General features: G+C 30.9%; 2 protein-coding genes across 2 annotated transcripts in view; one reads left to right on the forward strand and one right to left on the reverse strand.

Moving 5' to 3' along the window:
• The window catches only part of LOC112597436 (neuronal PAS domain-containing protein 4A), a 131486-nt gene that overhangs the window by 16665 nt on the left and 88081 nt on the right, over positions 1-26740 (forward strand). Inside the window, exon 2 of the mRNA XM_025343481.1 lies at positions 15826-16007. Within this exon, the coding sequence (XP_025199266.1) occupies positions 15826-16007 (182 nt within the window). The remainder of the gene's footprint in view (positions 1-15825; positions 16008-26740) is intronic.
• On the reverse strand, positions 22947-24898 carry LOC112597437. Its single transcript, XM_025343482.1, has one exon. The coding sequence runs from the start codon at positions 24843-24845 to the stop codon at positions 23034-23036; it is 1812 nt and encodes a 603-aa protein (XP_025199267.1). The 5' UTR covers positions 24846-24898; the 3' UTR covers positions 22947-23033.

Below are 26740 nucleotides of genomic sequence, written 5' to 3' on the forward strand. Positions count from 1 at the left end.
TAATATATAGTTATTTATTATAATATACATATATATACGCGGGTATATAACGGACAGAGAAATAATAATTAGACCATTTGATTTATATCACATAAGCGGTCGCGTACCATAGATACCTATATATATTATATATCTGTATGACGTATTGAAACGCCGGGCGTACGTCTGTCAGAGTTTTTCAATTTTTTTTTTTTTCATTCTCCTCTCGCTTTATTTATTTTTTTATATAGTGGGTCCCCTGCGACTCTATCGCCGCCTTATAGCTATTACTATACATACTTAAATTATGTATACATATACATAATATAATATTGAATACACACAGAGTAGTCGTTGTAGTCATTCAGCGTGTTTGTGTGCGCGTGTGTACCGCGGCTGTCAAGACCTCTTTCCCCATTCAGACCGGCCGAGTCTCTTCACCATTTATTAGAGACGTACCGTCGCGGTATCCGTCTCCGTGTGACGCGTACGTATTGAACAACCGCCGTCGTATCTTCGTATAATATAATAATATATAACATACACGCGTGTGTGCCCTGGCGAGCGCGCGAAACCTAACAGAATTAATTGTTTTTTTTTTTTTTTTTTAAATGCAGTAATTTTTATTCGTCTGCCTGTTGGTGTGTAAATGAATTGTCTTGTATCGCTTATATAACATAATATAAAATTATACACTATATTAATATTCCTTTCATTTTTACCCCATACGTCTCCGGTTTTTTTTTTTTTATTTTTTATTTTGTCCATTTAACAATAACTGTTTTGATAAAATAATAAAATTGTGACTAGCCAAAACTTTTTTTTCTCATCACATCATATTATATATATGTATATAATATATATAAGTATGAATATACTTAATACTTACTCTATAATGTATTATGTACTCATCAGTTACAATACATGACTTTAGTATAAGTGGATATTGTGTTATTATATATATAATGTACAATATAATTTCACAATGCAAGATACATTTATAATACATATTATTCAACATAGATATATTATATAAAACGATCCTCACTCTGGCGTGTTCGCTAGAATTCGTTCATTCGTTCATTGGAATTTTGCAAAAGATATTATTTTATTTAATATATTATTGTATAATTGATATTTAAACTTTAAAGAATATGCATGTGAATATAATTATTTAAATGTATTGATGCAGTGAGGTAAATGCGTAACGGTGACATATTTAGCACAATATGTGTGTCTGAGCACTGAGCACAGATATTATTCATTGACGCATTAGATGCATGACGTTAAGAAGGGTTTTTCATTGTAAAAATTATTGAGTAAATATAGATACGATAAGAATGTTCATTTATTTTATTTACTTCGAAAAATATAGCCCATAACCTGGTACAGTTCTTCTCATTATTTTTTTATTTAATCGAATAGGGTTTAATAAATTATCAAGTTTAAAACTCGATTAGCTTGTTCAACGATCATATATATATATAATATATATACACATTACACACACAAAATAATTGATATAACCCAATGAATGTGTTCTTATTAATCGATTAAGCTGTGATGGAAAATTCGATAAAATCTATATATTATCTACATTCATATACATATATGTGTGTGAAAATGGAAATCTTTGTCATGCTTGTTTCCTGAAACTACTCCTCTGATTATCTTGATTTTTTTTATTTTATAGGTAAATGAAAGAATACATTGTGGAGCAAATTTTATGCATATTTCTCATTCTATAAACTATAATAAACTTTAATAGTTATTAATTTTTTAAATAATTGTAAAATACTCACGTAAAGATATTTTTTTTCTTCCGTGTTACCAATTGTTAGTTATTGTTAGAAATTAGTGTTTTAGCGAATATTTGATGTAATATAGCAGTACAAAATATTTTTATTGTTTTCGGTTTATACTGTTGAAACTTTATAAATTGTTGGTCTTTTAATTCGAAATGAAAAGGAAATCAAATTTAACTATTTAAGTCGTTCAATAAAAAAAAAAAGAAAATAATTTTAAATTTTTTTCAAATAAATGCTGCTGTCAATGGTCAAAAATAAAATAAATGCTAGATAAAACAGTTATATGAAGTTAATAAATCAAAAATAACATCTATGAACAAAATCAGAAAATCAAAAATATTATTTGACCACATTCGTTATACTAAATGTTAGCGTTATACAACCAAATTTAACACGGATACATTTGGTATGGTCAATTAAGTACACGGGGATAGCTAGTTATATATAAACTAAATCGGTATTAATAAAATAAATCATAAACCTAAACTAAACATACGATTGTTCATTAAATATAATATTCTATATATCTGATAAATACAAGTTTATTGAGAAGAAAATCTGTATTTAGGAATTAAAATGTGAATCATACACATCATCGCCCATTTTTGTTTAATGATATATCTGTAGAGAACGGATTATTTATAGTTAGTTCTTATATCGTTATTATGTTAACATAATACTAATGTTGTACGTATTATTATTCACATGTAAAATATATTCAATGTATGAGATCGCATAGACCGTATAGTTTAATTAAAATAAAATTGATCGTTTAATCGATAATAGTGCGTATATAAGATTAAAAAAAAAATTCTAATCATAGAAACATTTAAACGTAATTGTAATAGTTATTAATGGACGATAAATAAAATGACCAACATAATTTATAAAAATAAATTTGATTCATAAATATATATATATATATATATATATATATATTAATGTAAGTGCTATAGGTAGGTATAACGATTGGCTATTTATAATTTTTTACGTTAATATATCCCTTTTATGTCAGGCCAGTAACCATCTATTATGTTTGAAAAAAAGTGTACAAATGATTATTATTTATTTGGTCAAAGAAAGATTTTTATTTTTCGTTATTGCTAATATATATACATATAATATAAATTTATCACTTATTTACACAAGTAAAACATGAAGTTGCTGTCCATAATTTAAACGGTAACTGAATATAGGTATCTGCAGATAGGTACCTAAGTCGTAATATACCATACAAGAAATTTGTTTATATTACGAAATAATATTTTATGATACGAGTGGGATAACTAAATTAAAGAAAACATTTGTTTCGATGTATCTGTAGGGTAAAGCGTAAATGTGTTTCATCTAGTAAACCCGTCACATAATATGTGAGTATGTATAATGTATGTAAGTGACCTTTTAAACGGACAAGAATCTGAATTGGAAAAATAATAAATATTTTAACAAGTTTTTACTATTCACAGCTGTATATTAAACTGTATCGGCTATGAATATGTATAAAACAAATAAAAATTTGTTTTTTTTTTTTGTTATTATTTATATATTAGAATGTTAAACTATGTACAGTAAAAAAATTAATCAAAACAAGAAAGTTGTCATTTATTTTGTACGAGCCAAGTTAACCACGATCTAATGGTAACGACATTGATTAATTGTATGCATACGATATTTTTTTTACATAAGCATGGACTACACAATATTCATTGTAATATTATTAGAGCCTAATTTTAATGCAGTGCATTCTGTGTAGAACTTTTTTTTAGAAAAATAGGGGATGCATGTTTTGAGCGATCTCTGTCTAAGGGGAAAAAACAATAATCCGTTATTGTTTATGAATTGTAATTATACATGTGTACTTTACATATATAGTTAGAATATTATTGAATTCCGTGGTTAACAGATATATTGCTAACAATATTGCGTTGTAAGTTCACATGGTATGTGCTTTCATATTATGTCGATAACGAAAAAAATATACCTTTACATCCGTGTTAATTGTTAAGTATATGTGTAAACACTAAATACGTTTACTTCATTCCGGAAAGGAAGGAAAAGCAATATATACATTATAATTATTATTATGTCTAAGTCAAACACGAGCTGTACAGTTTATAAAATTGTCAATAAAACGAAAAAGTAGGCTACAAAAAATATTGCTCCTTTGTGCGTATTTATATAGCGCTTAAAAATCGTACATTAAGTATAATATTTTTTTTTGAAAGTCTATACCTCAACGTTATATTTATAATAAATATTGTATTTTTTTTTTTTTTTTTGTATCTTTTATTATTTTCATCACAAATATAATTGTTTTGTTTCTTTCCCTCATATTATGCTGTTTAAACTATAATATAGTTTCTCTATTTTCCTGTTATTATACAATCTCACAGTAGTAATCAAATCCTTCAATTCAATACAATCAACCCTCATACTAACCTTATCTACGGTAATACGTAATTGTATTAAATTTTAAGGCTTGATTGACTACTTATAGGTTGTAATATTTATAAAATTCTATTGAGGTTGAAAATATGAATATTATTCGTTTTCACTCTTTAAACATGTTACGTAAGACTATGGTATGACATTAATTTTTAAAAAGATTCGAGAACTATGTATACAGAATGAAAAAGGACATTCTATTGATAACAAAAAATATAGTAATATTCAGTGGAATAAATTTTTTTTAAATTAAATGTTTAAAACTGTGATTTTCAATCATATATGAATAATTTCCTTCAGGCTTTATGTTGTTGTTAACGATACTATTGGCATACATTATGAAAATCGTCAATTATTTTCATCAACATAAGTTTATGTGTATATTATAATATATAAAATAGCCAATATTCCTCGAGTATTTTTTTTTTTGCTAGATACTACTCATATAGCTTAATGTATTATTATTGTTATTAATAATAATTACTACTCGATAGTATTTTCGTATTATTAGGTATGCACTTTCACGATGAGTAGCAATATAGTATAATACATGCATTTACTATTATAATGATAATAATATAGTTGAAGAATACATTTTTCATAAGGAGTGAACAGGAACTCGTATTAGTTAACACATTCAATATTACCATTTTTGTATAATAACAGTTGTGTACACGATACGTATATAATTTACACCAATATCTTCATATGTATACTTATACGCTATAATTATTTCAAGTAAACCTCTAATAAGTTCTCCATATATATATATTTATGTTGCACCTATGAATAATATTATGCAATATAAAATACGACCTTATAAATGTGTCAATTCAAAGATTAAAATAATTATGATTTTAGTATTATTATGTATTTTCTTACAAGTTGCAGTGCAACATGATAAAATATATATATAATACAACACATATAAAAAAATATTTTAACTATTTTTAATAAATAAAATACGTTTCTGAAATCGATTTCACACAATTCGCAACATACCTATGTATTAAACTTATTAATAGGCCTGCGTGATCACAACGACAAATTGCCTGAAGTCTATATGCAAACTTATGTCTGTCTACTGTCGACTAGTTTTACAATGATGTGCGATTTTGTATACCTTTTCAATGTTTGAAATATTAAAAATTGTTCAATCTTCATCTTACATAAAACTTAATTTTTAACAAAACGATAGGTGAGATAATTGGTTAATTACTTATAGGTATGTTCGAAGTTAGGTAGTTATTCAGAATGAAGTAAATTTGTTATATATATTTATTTGTTAATTAAATAGTTTACGCCTGCGAAGGGCAAGAGTAAAATTAACATAAATATAAACAAAATCTGTAACATAAATTAGTATTTTCCATGACAATTAATAGTGGGATTATTTGGATATTAAATTTAATAACTAGTATTCACTATTCACATAAAATACAGCCTAATGAACATGAGAATATTTAAAATGTGTTATTAACTAAATACTTCATTCATTATAATATACACATTAGGTGCACATATATTTTGTTGCATCGTATGCAATAAAAATGTACACTAGCACTTTTATTGGAGATGTTTATAAAAAAAATGAATAATGTATTAAAAAAATATTTAAGAAATATTATAAGTTACCTTATTCGTTATCTTTATTCGTAGTTGTTTTAGATTAAATTGTAGAAACCAATAATGTATTAATTAATTTATTATAATTTTATTTATCCACTGTCGTCGAAATGACAAGGATTATAACTTATATATCAGTTAAAACAATGATAATATTATATTATAATAGTTGTAAAATAAACGCGTTGATCAATTGTTATTGATATACTTAGTAATATTATAATTTACAATGGATTCCGTTTGGTGTTCTGCCTATTCTTTCTCTCGTCCGTAACCGACCATCTCCTGCATGAATATCGATGTTTTTTACAAGTTTATTTTACGTACACTGGACCCCACTGACAGCTGTAAACGGACAGATATCGCGGTCTCGTTTGACAGGAATAAATACACGCTAAACGACTTACGCACTCACGCCATTCTGTACTCGTATATGTTTATCGAATCATATATAATCGGGAGACAACTTGTTACGAAATTCTCAACTTTTAACATTATTATGTTTTATATGTTTTCATACTATAATATTGTGTGGTTATAATATATGAGAATTTAGTAAAGTACCTTGAACATTTTTTTTTTTATTATTATTTGTCCATCCTTCTCGTTTACAGTCGTCACCGCGTTGTCCGTTGATATTTTACCCAGTCGAGACAATCCGTAAATCAAACGTGGTTCGCATCGCGCCACTATATTATTATTTGTATGAACCAACCGGAAAACTGGATGTATAATATTACGTGTATCGTTATCGCACCCGAGTCCTATAGTTTAATCTTTCAATCGGTTGTGTCACATAAACAAGCCCAAGTTCTATAAAATCCGCATTTACAAATCAACGGACGAGCGGCGCGCGCACGCGAACGAAGTATTACTATACCTATGTATGATATTATATCACGGGCGTGTATATACGACCGTCGTGTGCAATGTGCATATTATTATTATATAATATAAACGTTTATCATGTGTTTTATATTATTATACGTGTGATGTGTAAAAAAGCTAGTGTATACGTATAAGAACTAAGAAGTATGAAATTTACTCGGGTGAATATTATATTGTACATTATCGTGGTTATTATTGCTCGTATAGCACGTCGTATACATTATACCTATACCATAATGTATATCTGACGCATCCATACCTGCCCGTGTATAATATATATATAATACGTATAATATATATAGAGGTGACTTTTACACGTCGTTTGTCTTACTAAAGCTCCTTTAATTTCATCCGGTTTGCCATTAAATTATATACACGGGACGTTTATTACAATACGCGGTCTTATAACGCGAAAAATATAAATACGTTTATTTATATACCTACAACCATCTTGTCGTCGGCGGCGTTGTCATCTCTGGTTCCCCAATAGCCGTTATACCGGCTATATTTATATCTGCGTATTACAAGACGTTAAATCAGACGACAAAGTGATATGCGCGAGCACTTATATTCGCCTGCTTTCTTTTTTCTCATAATTTTTTTTTTTTTTTTGTTCTCCCCGTCGTCGCAACCGACTTGGTATTATTACTTGTATTTATATCGGTATCACCCAACATGTATAATAAACGTATCTCATGTATCTATACATCATGGACGCGTTATCTTAACACGTATTCGCGTACATATCCGTGTAAATCTCTGACCGGCCACACGTATATTACAGTGTGTCGTTATTATATATAGGCGTACGTTGTACACCACCTCTGGACAGTCATAGCCCGTCGGGTTCCCCGCGTCCATTCGTCCAGCGGGAGAGAGGCCGCACATCGAGATATTTGAATATACACATTATTATTATTAGGTATTGTACCTATCATATATGATTTACCTAAGCCATAATAATACGCTTCCACCGGACCCGTTGCCCGTCGGACATCACCCGTATATTCATTACTGGATTTTGTTCGATACACGCGTTCGCACTAGAAAATATAAAATATAACGTCGTATATCAAATACTATACGTATTATAACTACTAAGTAGCCAAGTGGCTAGTAAGTATAGCCGTATAGATATATTGAATGTATATTATAAATTATAACCATATATAGTTTTTGTGTCCAATTTTTCAACAAATCAACTTGATTTCCTAACCTATGTAACGTCCCCTGTTCACGGACCTTACGTTCCCTGCCGGTGGAGTTATGTTTTTATTAACGAGGTCTCGGGGACTCGACTTCGGTGTTTAATATCAATATATTAGAGATCAGGGTTACCTTATTTAAGTAAAACACAGTATTATAAGTGTAACGTATATTAGGTTTTAATAAATAATTTGTAAATAATATATATATATATATATAGAGAGAGAGAATACGGATTACCGATCCGGTTAGATTTTGACATGCCGTGAGTGTAGGATTGAGAGTGGCCACACGGATCGTCAAGGAGTCTTCTTCACCGTCTGTCTCTGCTCTGTGTCGCATACTCCTCCACTATACGTATTGGTAATAGTTATATACCCTTAAATTCTGCCTGAAAACCTTAGATCAGCAGTCGGCCCCGCTCGCCATTCTTCATACTCAGTATTTTAACAACGTGTGACCTACCTAAGGAATAATGTACGATGTTGATAGACGGCAATCGTTACACCTACCCTATTTTTATTTTTTTAATCTTTAAATTCGAATATAACTTATATTATAATATAATTTTACAATTTTTTTTTTTATAACAAATAATATACAAATAATTGGAAAGTAGTTAAATTATAAAAGTGTATAATTGTAGGTTCAATTCACTTTAACCTAATAGAAATTATTATGAGTTATTTAAGTTAATAACTAATAACACTGTTTTAATTGTCAAACACTATTTTATACTTAAAAATATATATTAGAAAATAAAGAAATAAGTACAATATAAATCATTTAATTATTCTTGCTCTTCGCATATAATTATCGAGTTGTGCATCTAGTTCATATTATTTGGCATATTTTTTCATTATTCCTACCACCTCTGCCACTACCTCTACCACGTCCTCTGGTGTTGCCACGACTATTACCACAACCATATCTTGCTGTTCGCATATAATCATCGAGTTGTGCATCTAGTTCATCTTTATTTAGCTTATTTTTTTGATTATTCCTACCATCTCTGCCACTATCTCCACCTCGTCCTTTGGTGTTGCCACGATTAGCGGGTCTACTCAGATGTGTAGCAAGATTGGCAACTGTAGATAAGTCTGTGGCGAGTTCAATCTTCATAAGACGTCCATCCAAAGAAACGTTGTTACATTGACGAACTGCTTTTAATGCAGCATTCTTACTATAATAAACAACATCTGCTGTTCCTAATGATCTACCTGATCCATCATAGTGAACTGTAGCAGATTTTAAAGGCCCAAATTCATCAAAAATATCCTGTATATTTGTTGATGTGACTCCAAAATCCAAATTTGATATGACTATCTTATGAATATTGGTAGTAGATAAACCACCCCTCATTTGTTGTCTTTTAGGTCCTTCATACATATCGTTAGTCCAAGAACCATTAACATCACCCTTAGAATAAGGACTGAATCCATTTGAACGCTTGGCCATTGGTCTGCCTCTACGCATTGGGCCTTCGCCACTGCCGGTAGCACCATTTGATCGGAAATTCGATCCTCCACCACCTCTAGAGCCGCCTTGTCTTCCGCCGCTACGACGTCCACTGCGAGACATTGACCGTTTGCTTTTGATTAATTCGTCCAAAGTTAAATCCATCTTGAGTAGATGTCGATGTATTATTGATTCACAAACAAAATGCAGGAAGTTTAGATTCGTGTGAAGAAAACTTAGTAAACTGGAACCACGCTATAAACAACAAAAACTTTAACAAAAATGGCTGCAACGCAAACAACCGCTGATCACACGAAATATCACAATGTTTAATGTTACGTTGTTAGTCAGACGGTTGCATAGTTGCCAATACTCACTATGGCAACTAGCTTGTGTACTCGCATCGGTATGTACTTCAGTGTATCTCCCTGGATTGTACATAGCTAAAATAAGTTTATTAATTAATGTTTTTTTTTAATATTTTGAAAGATTTCTCCTGTTCTTTTCCCCATATGAACGTGTCACATACTCGTAATCCATGTCGCATACTCCTCCACTATACGTATTGGTAATAGTTATATACCCTTCAATTCTGCCTGAAAACCTTAGATCAGCAGTCGGCCCCGCTCGCCATTCTTCATACTCAGTATTTTAACAACATGTGACCTACCTAAGGAATAATGTACGATGTCGATAGACGGCAATCGTTACACCTACCCTATTTTTATTTTTTTAATCTTTAAATTCGAACATAACTTATATTATAATATATAGCATGTATATAAAAAACATTTAAAAGTTAAACGAGAAGCGCGTGCATGTCGGTCAATGACCAAAACTATTATATTGTATTTTACCGAAACGTATATTTAAATGTTTAAACTATATTATGAAAATAAAGTATAGGACGTTATTTATATTCACAAAGAGATTTATAAAATTATCAAATCATGGAAAAATTAATATAATATATTTAAACGCATTAATTATGTAAATAATAATTCATTATTCTCACCAAGAATACAAATAAGGTGACACGTGATTCATTAATATTATTATTGTGATTCGCATATAATATACGTATACCTACATAATATATATTATACACAGGTACTAAAATTATATGAAAACGTCATGGTTGCTGTAGCGGATCGTAATGTATGTTGACATGTATTTTTTTTTATCGTCACATACACGAGTTTTAAAATGTTTTATTACGTGTAACTGAACGCATAAATATTATTATTTTTTTTTTCGAATTCGGTCAACATAATCATAAATCATTCACATACAAATAAAAATATAAATGAAGGAGAAAATGTATTTTAAAATTATTTTACAGTTTATTTATGTTTACATAATTCGATTAACTTCTGTGTAGAATAGTTGGCGGTTGTTATTTTTTTAAGTCTCGTTGACGTATCGTAAGATAATGATGACAGCCGCATTCCCGTCTTTCGTCTTGCGGTTTATAATATCACAATATTGTTTGATCCCGGAGTCGGTGCCGTCATTTGTTTCGATATTAATCAAAACGTACCTTTAATAAATATAAGGCTAAACAGTATTATAAATTCTAACTTATCTATATATATTACAATAATATTCATAGTCTATGATTAGTGTACAATAATACCTGATCAGTTGATCATTGTATTTATTATATATATATAATAGTCCACGAATATCAACCACTAGCGTTAAAGTCTTTACCGCGTTAAAATACATGCTCCAATACCATGATCCGGTCGCATTGATACAGGACATGTGACAATTGTTTTTCTGAACGGGTTCATTATACACAAAAGAAAAGAAGAAAAACATTAGAGCTTTAAAATGCATTTATTTTGATGCAGTAAATAAGTACCGCATTCATAATCAAAATTCATAATCTCGTTTATGGCGCATACTTCGTGTGTGAGTTACGTGAAATTTGCATGAAACTTTTTTCGCAGACCATATTATTATTACTTTTGTGATTATTACGTACACTACATATGCATTTACATACACTTAATAAGTCCAAACGAGTAGATCTCATACGTTTATATATTACATACTTTATTATATATACACATAATATATATGGTATCAAAAGATGCTTTTCACATCCAAAAATGGGAAAAAATAACTTCATATAGGTAATAATATACACGTTAGTACGTAAACGACGTTGAAATAATAATAACGTACATATTATGATAAATATATATACATATACATTGGGGCAAAATGACCATTTATACGGTTCAACACTTAACACATTATAACATATTTTTATATATACTACACAGTAGCCTGACGATGATTTCCCACTATTCTATTCGCCCCACGGCTATATAGTCACTGCTCGCGTAGTATATAAAGTGTACCTATAACACTACGGCGAGTCGCGTCATATTTACGAGCATCATCGTTTATTATGCATATACATTATTATAATATAAATCCATATATATATATATACATATATGTGCATCTAAATGCAAACAAAGTACCTAGTGCGTATATCTATACTAAAGCTAGCTTCTATGTTTTATCTGTATGTATGCGTGATAATTCCAGTATAGAATATGTTTATTATTACCCCGCGAGTTGTCAAATATTCAGCGTGTGATTGAGTAGCCGTGGGAAACATGTTGCTGCTGCCGTTGCACTAAAGCGTGGCAATCGGAATTTAATATTATATGTACGCGTATAGGTGCCTAACCAAATACCAAGTGTAAGCCGCATATAACTTGTGTTGATTTTAAAGTAAATTTGTATATATATCTACATGATGAGTCGTTGTATACGTGCACACTTATACGCGTGTATTATTTGTTTTTCGAATATTGTGCAAACACTGTCGTCGCAACGAAAATATTTTTGCTGTATGCTACGCATCAGGCCACAGGTGGTGGGTGCATTATATCAATGGGCTTACAATTAATACATTTATAGCGGTTGATCGAAAATGTATTTTTCGAAAATCGTGAGGACCATGAATACACAGTGCGAAACTTGCGTTCATGTGATGCGAATATCTGATCGCGTCGTACATGCACAAAGGAATGAGTCATAATAACAATATAATAAGTAGACAGGACATGATAATATTATTATACCTGCAATGTTAGATTGTGATATAATAATAACATTATAACGAGGCGAAATTTGCGGCGTGACGCGCACGCCCCGATGACATTTTTCCACAATGCCCCGAGATTGACAATGACGAATAACACGCTGAGAAAATGATTCACGTGTGCTTCTTACGCACTCTTGCCGCGTGTGTGAGAGTGTGCGCAACATGACGACGACAGCATTTATAATAAGACGGGTCTATGCTGCTGCTGCTGCTTGCCGCTATTGATGTCCTACCTCGTTGACGTCCTCACGTAATTTAAAATTTATATAAAAACACGCGTAACATATTTTACTCGGACCTATCACCGTCGTCGTCACAACCCACGGATTTAATATAAGAACTGACTGTATAATGTGTATATACATATAAACAGTGTATAAAAACACACACACACACTCATACAAACACGCGTCATTGTCATGTCTGTCATTGGTGAATATAGGTACCGATATTTTCGATTTTTCAATCTTTTTTTTAATTGCGATTTGTTACCTAGCTATATTATATTTTTTTATTTTTCTGCGTATAATTTAATAATATGTAGGTTATTATATATTAATATAACAATATATATGCAAACTCAAAACACGTTTTCTCTTATAAATGTTTTTTTATACATATGTATCTAGTCGTGTACTATATTAAACTACTCATCATATAGTTTACGGACTGACAAGTGACAACACTTTATTCTAATGTAACGAAACTAAATATTGTATATATATATATATATATATATATATATAATATGTCTGAAATGTTATATACTATATTATTATGTGCAAACGCGCTCACTAATCATATTATATATTTGAAATAAATTAAAAACAACAATTTGGGAAGAAAGCCATACATATATGATCACTTATAAACGTTCTTTACATTTTTTATAATCCGATGAGAATCCCAAATAATATGATAATTTTATTTGCAATATTATATTTATTTGAACACAGCTATTAGTTATTTCTTATACAACGTTGTGAACAGCAACTCGTAAAATATTTCATGTTACAATGGCTTCATAATATACAGCCGTATAATGTGGTTATATATATACGTTACAGGTAATATTAACATTCGGATAATTTTGACATAAACTATGCCTTTTGGCCAATGTGTAATTTTTCGTTCATAAATTTGGAATATCAACATTATCCGGATCATGTCAACGTTAACCATTCAATACTGAATGGTGTTAAAATAATATATTAAATAAAGGAAGATTTTTTTGCTAGCAATTAATGTATCATATAAGTGTAAATTATATAATATTTTGTGCAATTCAAAATTTTATAGAAACATGTCATGTAATAATAAAAAATAACATTTTAATTCTATATTTAGAATAATATTTCAAGTCATAAACTTGAAATATAAAATAAAATACTCAATTTAATGTATGTTATATCATTAGTAGATAATACTCATTAAAAATAAACTTGTATTGTTTAATAATAATAGTTATACCATATTATATATTATTAATATTACCTATGTCTTTTTTGGTTATTACTAATTATGTCGTAACTGTATTTTATTATCGTTAATAATTTAAGATTATTTTATCTGATGTGAGATACATTTTTATATGTAGTTGTTAAGACATTATCCAACATTTTATAATACTCTTGGCAGTTAATCATAACACATGACTAATGTCATATTATTCAGATAATGTCGACTGTATCCAAATGTTAAAAATTACCAGTAAAGCTTATGCATAAATACACGTATAATACCTTGACAATATTGCATTGATCTTTATGTATAGAAACGAATTTGTAATTATTGAACTACAAATAAAAATCACAATTATATTATTACTATTATTAACGGAAGTTCACGGTATACTCATTAAAGTTTAACCACAGCTTTATGCACAGCATATTACTTAAAACAATATATTTACAACTCGATGCGTCTTGTCTCTAACACGTGACCGGTGGATTTAGCAATGTTGACGGAAAAGTGTAGAAATGTGGAGTGTAAATGAGTAATATATTTTATAGTCATAAATCATAATATAATATATGACCCTTGGGTCCGATTAAATAAGCAAAGTTTATTAAATTATAATATAATTATATTAAACATATACGTGCGTATCACGTGATATTTTTGACCGAACAAATATATATATACAGCACACACTAATTTTATATAATATACCAATATATTATAATTGTATACAACCTCTCATCAGGGGTAATTTAAATTATAATGAATCTCGCGCGATGAGTTAAAATTATTATAATATTTAAATTCGATTGTGTAAGACGATTGTTGTGTTTTTTTTTTTTTTTACCCGCCGGACGAATAACATGAATAAAAAAACCAACGCCACCAATACATGAAGCGTGGTGGAAATAACAATAAAACACATGCACTATACATTTACCTACCTGAGTATTCGCGCAAACTTTCCACGGGTTGTTTTTTTTTTTTATTCATAATAGACGCAACGCCGCCGGAGGCCTGTAGCAGTGTTATATCTATCGTTGTTATCGTATGCCATTAATCGGCAACGGCCTATATTTATAATAATCTCAGAGATATCGTTGAAACCGAACAAGCGCGCGTGGGTCGCGCGGATAATGTACCTGCACGTCCGCTGTCGCCGTAGTCACATGCGCTGGTACAAAATACCGGCCAGCGGCCCCGGCCCCAAGGTGATATAATGTACGTACTGTATAAAGTGTATATACATTAAGTCGCTTAAGCTCAATATAAACGTTCTGTAGGATATTATAATAAAATAATATATACACAAACGACCGTATCAATCGATAGATTACGAACTCGCCGCCGTCAGGGGGAGGATTTAATTAAGACGTCGTTTCACATCGTAGGCGTACTTATTGCGACGACGTGGTTATTTTATTGTATTATATTATAATACAAGTTATAATGTTATTATTATCTTATAATCGTGTCGTCGTTGTTGTTGTTTTTACTTGTTATATTATATTAAATTATATTATTCTATAGGTCGAATTGGATTGTTGAATGTATATGATATTATGAATGTATATATATATATGTGTGTGTGTGTCTAAGTTTACAATGGAATTTGTGGTCATATTTTTACCATTTAAATATTTAATAAATTTGACACGTAATAAGCTGAACCTACAGTGTAAACTTTATGAGTTTTTACCTTAAGTATTAAGTACACTGAAAATCTAAAGTTTAGGATAAAATAATTTATACTAACATATATTTAACTTATATTTTTACTCAATCGTCATTTAATCTATATTCTTATTATATTTGTATGTATAGGTTCGACGCGACCAAGTCGACCAAAGGAGCGAGCAAGCTTCGAAGGGACCTGATCAACGCAGAAATTGCGAATCTTCGGGACCTATTACCGTTACCGCCGTCCACGAGGCAACGGTTATCGCAGTTGCAGCTCATGGCTCTAGTGTGTGTGTATGTTCGGAAAGCCAACTACTTTCAACAAGGTAAGATTCTTATACATTATCAGTAATATATTATCTATACATATAGTGATTTAATATAGTTATTTTAATAATATAATAAGTAAGTTTTTATACTTTTGTAATTTTATAGTTAGAATGGTTTTAATAGAGATTATGCTTTCCATTAAATTATTATATGTTCTTAACTCTAATGAAAAATCCGAGTAGAATTTCGTTCCTGAATGATTGTATAAAACTTATGAGTTATGTATTACTGTCTAATCATCTAAAATTATGCAAACTAAATATTAAAATGATAAAAATTATCATAAATCAAAAATGTAATTGCATTATATTTAACTCCAAGTGTTTTGGTAACTGTTATAATATCATATTATGACATATAATATTAATTTAATGTAATAAAAGACAGAGTTTTAACACGCCCATACGATAATTAATAAAATAAATAATTAGTAATACCCATTTCTATAATATATTATGTTATTGTTATTTTTTTATATATAAGGACAGCATGGGCTGTCTTAACAATGGTAGTTTTTGTTTTATCACTCTAAACCTAAAATTTTACAATGCATTAAAAACAAAATATCTATTATTCGTTCAAAACTTTAAATTGTTGATTGAAGACTCATACCGAGAGAGTAAGGTTTTTTGAATTATCACTATGATAATATGATATCTGCCGTTTTCTTTCAGCACCGCTTTATGTACGTGTATATATACACTAAACACGGGGTATATATTTACATATACATATACGTATAAATACACCTTACGTACACACGCATACGCACATTACACTTTAAAGGATATCTCGTCGGACCCGGGAATGCGGCGGTGGCGGTGGAAAAGAGGAAGAAGAGCCACCACCGCCGCCACAATGGTCCGGTCGTAATTAATCAACGGTTTGACGCGGCGGCCGCGGTACGTCCCGACCGCCAATAAATCTTCAGACCGTAATGAGCCTTCACATTTCCATACGCTCACAGCACGCAGGCAACTCGATCGCGCGCGGGCCTCGGACGGCCGTAGTTATACGTATTATTATACGCGCGGCGGCGGCGGCTGACTAACGTATGGACGTCGCGCGAGACTATTGATTTTTATGATCGCCGCGCGCCAATAAAATTCGCCGGACTACTGCTAGCGCGTACTTTATAGACGTCCCGCGTGTATACACATCAATTTAACGTGCACACATATATTATATTGTTGTTATTATTATTATTATTATTATTATTATTGAACGTACACTTATATTGGCTACTTCGACTCTTTGGTCGCCGCCGCCGCCGCCGTTTAAGTTTCCATCAACACGGTAGTAACGCGTAGGTACTTGGGATATCCCGGACTTTTCCGTTGACATTATGATATAAAAAATCGGTAGGTACATCATTGTGCGTGGTTTTGTGTGTTAGTTAAGTTGAATCCACACACGTTTATCGATATATTATGCCTACAAAATACGCGCGTCGAACAAATCGAGTGAAAAATGAATCGCGGAAATAATCGATCTATATCAATAAAAGGAAATGTTTGCATATGTATGTATGCGCGTGTGTGTAAGCAATCCACGGTCTATCGGATTCGTGGCTTTAAAATTCGGTTAAGTTTCTACCGTTAATCTTGTGTGCACCTCGAAACAATTTTTTTTAAATTGCGATTCAAAGAAAAACTCAGATATGTCGACTCACAAAAACGAATACGTTTTTTTTTTGTTAAAAAATATTTAACCAAACAATTAGTAATCAACACAATTAAATTAATACATTATAATATTAGGATTTTAATTTTCAATTATTTTATTATACATTATTTATGTGTGTAAGACAAGAACATATTTTTTATACCCGAAAGTAAAACGTGATTAGTATACTGATCGTAAAATATAAGGGGCGCAATAATTTGTATACTGATCCATGTCTCTTTTATCCAGAAACGTTTCTAAAATAACAAATCTTTGTACCCTTCCTTCTTAATTAGAAAATGATTATCAATAAGAATTAAAAATATTGAAGGTCAGCTTCATTTAAAATACTAATTTTATAAATTGTACAAATGCATAATAAATATAAAAGATAATAGCTGGCCGCTGGACAATTGATAATATATTATATTTTATAATATGGCCCAAACATATTTAGTCAGTATATTAAAATATCGTTAGCGTAAAATAATTAAAGCCGTTTTATGTTACAGCGTATATGTATAGTTAAATATTAATAATAATAATGACGACTTTATAAACGGGCGGTTTAACAACATCCGTTATGCGATATGATAATAAATCTTCAGCGTAAGGAAATAATATTATATTATAATAACGCAGTCATAGTCTACTCGCGAAAGACTTGGGTTGTAATTCAAATAAAATAAAATAAAATATAGGTATATTAAGAGCGGTAAATATCTGTGGTTTTTTTTTATTGTAAACTGCTAATAGCGTTTCAGATGAGCGTGCGATACTTGCTTTCCGGGATCCTCGAGGCTAGCAGAGAAATGTATTTTCGCCAACAGTTGGCGTTTGTTTGTGCGTGTGTGTGTGTGTGAGTGTGGTAATCGATACCGTCCGCCGAATCCGCCGCCATCACACGACCTTGGTATACATCGCCACAAGTGGTTCCCACGCGTCCTACGCTTAGTTTACCTATCTGGCGCACGCGCTCGCGAGCTCACCCGTCGTGGCACATATTCAGTAGCCCTCAGACTCATGTTATTTTTTTTTTATACATACAACCCATTAGCACCTGTATCTATTGCATGCTGCGTGTAGGCAAATTTATATTTTCGGATATTTTATCATTTAAATTCTCATCCATATAGTTATTATATTGTAGTTGGTATGTGTAGGTACCTACCTACTAAATTATATAATATTATACAAACAGGTAAAGGCATATAATATAATCGTATTTTTTATTTCCCGTGATAATATTATTACTCTTATAGTAATATATTATAATATTCGTGTGCGAGTTATTATTATTATTATTATTTCGGTTTTTATTTTTATTTTTTATGGTTACCGGGGTGTTGTTGTTTTGCCGCGCGCGTTTGATCGCGCGCCGAACCGGTCTGCCCTCCCGGCTCTGCGGTACACCGCAAATATGTAAGAAACCCAATTCCCAAAACAATATAATTCCACCCACATTAGTATTAGGACTCTAAAAACGAACGGTTTAAATGTCATTTTAATTTGGTCATTGTTATCCGCACGATGATAACATTATATTGTATACAATATTATAATGGCAACGCGCGTTTTATATAGATAACTATTTATTTATATTAATTTTTTTCTTATGTCTCGTGTCCGGCACGAGACTACGTGTATGCTGCTAGTATATTATAATATTATAATATAGCCATTATATAGTCACGATTCGTGAGATATTGTTCATTTCGAATCGGTTGTTGGTTTTTTATACTTATTTATTTTCCGTAAATTTGGTGATTATAATGCTCGGCGAACATCGACACGAGCCAAAAAATACATGGAATATTAAATACAGTATCTTATTTTATATTATTTTTTTATATACATATAAGAAATACGTGTGTCAATACTAAAGAATACGCGCCACACATTTAAAATACGGTAATCATATCCAAATTTATTTACGTTATTTGACTATTTTTTTCTACCCAATAAACGTGTACCTTTGTCATCTTTATATGATTGGAATAATATTGGTAAATTATACATTGTTCATATAATTACAAAAATTATGTAAATAAAATATTAATTTGTATTTTACCACTATTTTGTTAAATCAAGTATTCAAGTGCGATAGTTTAAACGTATATTTTATATAATTACGTATTATTTGAGAAGACTACACTATTGAAATATTTAATTTTAATAATTTATATACTAGTCTAGCTATTTTGTTTATTTCTGTGGATTTTATCGTTCTCGGACAGTTTTGTTGAAATTGTTAATTCATTGTATCTATTTAACAAGTGATTGATTCAAAATTTAAAATTATATAGAATGTACTGCTTTGTCAAAATAATTATATAGTAAATATATATATATATATATATATTTATGTTCAATGTTGTCCATCACATTCTTTTCGTGTGAACTCTTTCAAGATTTAACTGATACCTAATAGAGCCTTATTAAGTTTACACAATTATAATTCTCAATTTATAGAAATTCCTGAAAAATCGAAAAAACAGTATAGAGTTACTAATAAATAATAAGTTTAATATTAGTAGGTATGCATGCAATAACGAAGAAAAAGACTGTAGGCGGCTATTTACGTGTAGGTATCTGTCAATATCAAATTACCAGACATTATGGCTTGCACGCATGTTCTGTACATGCAAAACAATAATATAGTTAATAATGAAAACCGATTATATTTATTAGTACTACTGAATAAACATAATACTAAAGAACAGCGTACACGCAACGTTTAAGTCTCTGGGTTGCTGTAAAAACTAATTTCATTTTTATCTTAGAAAAAATTAAAGTTTATTGTATTCAAACGTGTATTAATATTATATATTTATACAGGTATACAAATCAAATGCTTAATAAGGACCTTAACGATTATTTTTAAGCTTGTCTTAGAGTTTTTAAATTTTATACAATGCCATATCATATATCTATTGTGTTTAAATACTTCAATACTTCAAATTATAATACAAGTAGACGATAATTTTACATAAATTGAATATAGGCATAATTAAATTAGAGTTTTTAAATAATATTATACAATTGCATATTATACATACCACAACATATATTGCTTAAAAATTAAAACCATTGGTTTTTATAGTTTTTTTGGCGAAAGTGGGAATCGTACCTTTGTTGTTTTTGGCGAAAAAGGGCCATGCTCTCGTGTAGTTCTGTTTTATTACTAAGTCTGAATCATTATTATTATTATTATTATTATTATTATTATATTATTCATAAGTCATAACTATGAAATAATAACGATGTCATGTCTTAATCATCGCAGTCAATGCTTTAAGAGTATTTAAACAAATGATTTTTTTCATATTATCGTTACTATTATTGTAAGCGTTTGCCGCTTTAACCAAAAATGAAAAAAATAAAAAATTGTTAAAAAAGCGGTTGTGTGCCTGACAAGCGGATTCACACGGGCGTGCGCATTATTGCTATAATATAACGGAAGAAAAATACGTCTTCATCGGGTCTGCCGTTGATTGATGATGGTTTTGGCCCGTGTTTGATTCAATAATGACTGGCCTAATGACCGTGTAAGCCTCGGGGGAAAAATGGTATGGAGAAAGAGAGAGAAGCGGCTCCGGGGCGAGTGGCGAGAGACGGAAAAACGGCCTCAGTCTAATTGAATAAGAAGATAATTATGCCGTCTCAGACGCGAACAAACATCGTCGTCATCTCGCAGTTCCCCTAATATAATAATTGTGATCTGTATAATAATAATATTATATACGCAATAGGTACATATATTATTATACGCTATTCGAAGAATCTTATTAGTTAGTGTCGTTGTTATTATTATATTGTGTATATGTATGTTTTAACCTTTTTCTGTCAATTTTGGCAATGTCATCTCGTTGAATATAATAGGTACCTACAACTTTTTATAATTTGATTTTTCCTATTTTAAATCATGTAACAATATATGGGCAATGTTTGTAGCTTCAAGCCTGTTACCGATGCAGCATATATTTTCATCATTATGTCGATAGACGCGTATTTATATATTATGGCGGTATAACAACTAGCTAGGTATATGTTTCTGTATATTTTTCGCAAATGCAATGTTTGTTTAAATCTAAATCAATTAAGGTACGTTACCAGAGTGCTTAACAAATCAAGATTATTTTTATTTATGTACAATTACACAATTCTAAATGACGCATCGTAATAATTCAGTTTTTTTTTTTTAAACCAAGATCAGACTCTTAAGAAATTTATTTTATAGGCCTAATTGCGGAAATATAGGATCTAATACTACATGGACTATGGTTAACTATTTGGTGTTTTAACATGATTTTTTGAAACATAAAGCATATTGGTTGTATTTTAATATGTCATGTATTTAAAGCGAGTTTTTTTTAAGTGAAATCCATTATATTCTAATCGTCCAACACATAACCGGTCACTTGTTTTATCTCGTTTGCCAATACCACTCTGCTTTCTTAAAAGGGCCGTGTACATCTAAATCGGTTCTGTGAATTTATGGTTTCGTATTTTACTGATGCTGTACAAGAAGAAAAAATATCAACAGTAGTATTGTGTAATTTGTATAAAATATAAATACCGGTAGACAGACACGTGTAAAGTATTATAGAGACAAAACATATTATTTTAAGCAATTAGCTAAATATCGTCATGTAAAATGTTAACATCTTTACATTAAATTAGTATATTAACAAACCTATACATGAAAAACTTCTTGTCTATTATAATTCACGGTCATGTATAGTTTCATTATCTCATAAACATATATTTAGGTAGCGCCTTAGTGGTCTAAAATATATTATCAGAAATGTAAACTATACTCGTATTCATATTTTTTGGGATAATGGTCCATTAAAAGTTTTTAATATTTAATTTTTGAACACGTCATAATGTTTTATTTTAAAATTATTTTAATACTTTAAGGTACTTTTATGATTTCTTAAGTTATAATAATAAATTTTATTGTTTTTATATTTAAAATACTTATGGGAGTGATGGCACTCATTCTGGGGTGGTCTTAAATAAAAATACCAACTGTCACTATTTATCGAAATTTTATTTGATTTTTATTTATCATATCAACAGATGTTCTATTTAGTCTACGTGCTTTTAGAATGCGGAACGGGTCATGTCTTCGAAAGTCATGTTTTCGAATGAAAAGTGTAAGAAAAGTTTTTTTTTTTTTTTTTTTTTATTTTTATTAGCTTTTAGTATGTAACTATAATAGCTCAACAATTATTAAGTAGAACAAGTAATAGCTATGACAAAAATATAGTAAAACACAAAATAAGGTAGTTAAAAGAAAGAAGTAACAAATTATAATATCTAATTAAATAATAATGTGCGTAGATACCACCTTAAATTACAAAGCCAGCTTCCAATAAAAAATGTATTATTTTTTTTATAACTGTTTCGACTTGGGTGTTGAGTATAGAAGGGAGAGTGGGAGGAATGTTTAAGAACTTAATATAATTAATCAAGGATGTACGCTTAGAATACAATGACGGACAGTCAAATAGTAAATGAGAGATGTCACAGATGCTTTCGGTTATGTGTAGTGTACAGAGGGGAGAGTCATTTAGGCCAAGTTTGTATGCATGATCTGGAAGAAGTGAGTGACCCACGCGGAGTCGGTTAAAACGAACAATGATAGACCTTGGTAGGTCTAAGTTGTAGAACCAAGTTTTTTTATTAATGATACTGGGGACAATTGATTTATACCTAGAAGCAAAGTGAGCAGGCAGGTTATTCCAGTGATTGGACCAGAGGCTGATAATATGACGACGCAATAAAGGGGAAAAATCGGTCCAAGGCAATTGCGCAAGAGGAGGAAGGATAGTGTAGGATGCAGCTTTGGCGAGCCCGTCAGCCGTTTCGTTCCCATGTATGCCGATGTGGCTAGGGATCCATAAAAATTGAATATGATGATTGGACTGCTCGAGAGTGTATATATATGATTTAATTAGAAAAACAAGAGGGGATAATTTAGAATTAAATGGATTAGATGTAAGAGATTGTAAGCAGGACATGGAATCAGAAGCAATTAAGTATCTATTAGGGGCTAAATCAGAAATAAAAAGAAGAGCTTCGAAAATAGCGTAACATTCAGCAGTGAAGGAAGAGGACGAAGGAGGGAGATTGTTAGAGAAAGATATATGAAGTTCGGGAATATAGAAGGCATAGCCGGCTGATAAAGGAGACACTGAACCATCGGTGTATATGATAGTGAAGTTGGGGTAATTAAGATTGAGGAAATTGGAAAAAAGTTTATTAACAAAAGAAGAAGACATAGATTTAAGTTCAACGTGTGAAAAATTAGAAAAATTGTCAATTTGGACTAAAGGGGTATAAAGGAGAGAGTCAAAAGGTTGCTCATAGAGTGGAAGTTTATAAGAATTTAAGACAAATTGGTGAAAATTGGAGAGAGAGTTTGCAGCAATTGATAGGACCGGCATTGACTTGGGTGTGTAACGCCAAGTGATATATAGAGAATAGAAGGTATCGAATATAATGTGGTTGGAATGCGCTAAAGATTTTAAAATGAATTTTCCTGCGAGCCATCGGCATCTAATATTAAAAGGAGGACAGAAGGTTTCAACTTCCATCGCCGGACCAGGGGTAGACCTGACATATCCCATTATAGTTCTAAGACAAGACGATTGGAGCATATTAATTTTTTTCCAGTTGGAGTAGGCGGCCGAACCGAAAAGAAAGCAACCATAGTCCAATTTAGAACGTATGATAGAGCGATAGATGGATAGCAAGCTAGAAGGATGGGATCCCCACCAAGTATTAGATACAGTCCTGAGGAAGTTTGACCAACGGGATGTGAAGAGAGAAAGTGAAGATATGTGAGGTATCCAACGCAGTTTAGTATCAAGGGTAATGCCTAAATAGGTTACGGTTGTAGCAAAAGGAATGAGGTAATTGTCTAGGTATATGTTATGTGGATCAAAATATTTGCGCCGAGTAAAAATAACCGATTTACATTTCTCAGGAGCGATTTCCAGAGATACATTAGATAAAATGGTTATTAGATCTTGAAGAGCAGCATTTAAACGTTCTATGGCGAGAGGTAGAGATTTATTTGAAGAAAAGATGACCATATCATCCGCGTAGATAAGGCAGTTGTGGCCAGACCTTGAGAAATTTTTTGCAACGAGGCTCATGTATATATTAAATAGAAGGGGACTGAGGCAACTTCCTTGTGGGAGACCTGTGAATGTAGAACGAGAACTAAAAGAACCAAATGAAGAAGAGAAAACGAGATTCCTTTTATTGAAAAGGGAGAGTAATATATTGCCGAATTCCGGAGGGGCATTTAAAGAGATAATATAATCAACAAGAATATGTATATTAACAGAGTCAAACGCACCCCGTATATCTATGAAAGTGGCAACAAAAGTAAGAAAAGTTATTTGTTCGAATAGTAATGTAATCGAAAAATTATATGTTCAAAAATTATTTATTTTAATAAAAAAATAGCTATTTAATATTTTGAAAATTAATAAAAAAAAAAAATTTATCAACGACCCTCCACGGTGCAATGATATTCGCCTATATTGCCTATATCAAAAATCGAAAGATTAGCTGAAGTTCAATTACTCTTCTTCGCATGGTAAGGGTCAATGATCATGGTAATACGATATTCAACTATATTGGAGTCACCAGATTAGACGTTGAACAATTACCCGTGCAACCTTAGCTGGTACACCAATAATATTTTATTTTTTTAAATGAATCTAATATTCTAATATATACTTTAACTTAACAAAAAACACAATTTTTGGGAAATATTCAAGCCAACATCCACGTGGTGTCTCCTGGGTAACGCAAATAGGCTAGTCCCAACTCATGTGCTCTCATGATACAATTCATGATATTTAATATATAATTTCGTTCATACAACTTTTCGAACATATATCTATTCGAATAAACAATTTTTCTTACACTTGTTATTCGAAGACATGTACGCCACCCGTTAGAATGAATTAAACAATATTAGCTGACAAGATAATCATTAGAATTGTATGGCATATTATAATATAACAACCCAGATACAAATTTTACTCTGTAATAACAGTACCAATAGCAGTTAAAAATTCAAATGATTTGATCAGAGTTAAAACAAAACTGACTTCATACATGTAATACACGCATTCTACGAATCGTACATTTTAGTAGAGTTTTGGAGCTCCATCATGTCAAGATTGCGTTGATGACTAGGGGGTGGTGCTACTAAAGATTAGATAGACCTCATCGCAGTTTATTATATAATATTATGCAAATTCAACCTGGAGCTATTATACTATTATAATATACCCCGTACACACACTGCATATAGCCCCTGAGCTCGAGGCGTCTTCTTTTCTAAAACAACACACATATATGTATACAATATGCTATATGTATATTATATTACATTATACAGTGTGGCATGTACTTATACTCGGACGCTACAAAATAATAAAGAGAGGAAAAAAATGAAGAATAAAATATACACAATAACATATTGTTCGTTATCTGCGATCTTACTTATATATAAATACATAATAAAAACTTCATCCCCCCGCCTCCTACCGCAACCGCCTCTAGCATCCGCGACCCGTTCATCCGAAACACAATGAAGGTGAATTATTTTTCAATTTTTTTTTTCGCGTGCACTATGCCCGTCCCGGACTATTTACATACAATGGATGAACGGACGTCGCATAGGGACAACTTAACGATTTTATTTCCACCGGAGGTGCCGTTTTCGCTGTTTTCTCGTCGAGAGTCCGAGACAATAATTAAACAATTCTTCCGATCTGCTGCCGCACGTTTTCATAGTATCGTATATCCGTATACATAGGTTACAATGGTCACACTATAGGGGATACAACACGATTCGTCACAGGTTTTTCCGCACCAAAGCTATCGAAGTTTAAAAACGACATGTCTTATATTATTATTATACTATATGCTATACTCGTTAACATAAATGGACGAAATGCTATTTTCACTGATTAAACGATCAGACAAAACGTCCCAAAGGCCAAAACGGATGAAAAAATATCATTGGATT

Source organism: Melanaphis sacchari, unplaced genomic scaffold, assembly GCF_002803265.2.
Source record: "Melanaphis sacchari strain LSU unplaced genomic scaffold, SCAv2.0 Contig41_pilon_pilon, whole genome shotgun sequence".
NCBI lineage: Eukaryota > Metazoa > Arthropoda > Insecta > Hemiptera > Aphididae > Melanaphis > Melanaphis sacchari.

Bases quoted from the DNA above. Each gene is read 5' to 3' on its own strand.
- LOC112597437 (XM_025343482.1), bottom strand. From the start codon at position 24,845: ATGAGCCTCGTTGCAAAAAATTTCTCAAGGTCTGGCCACAACTGCCTT.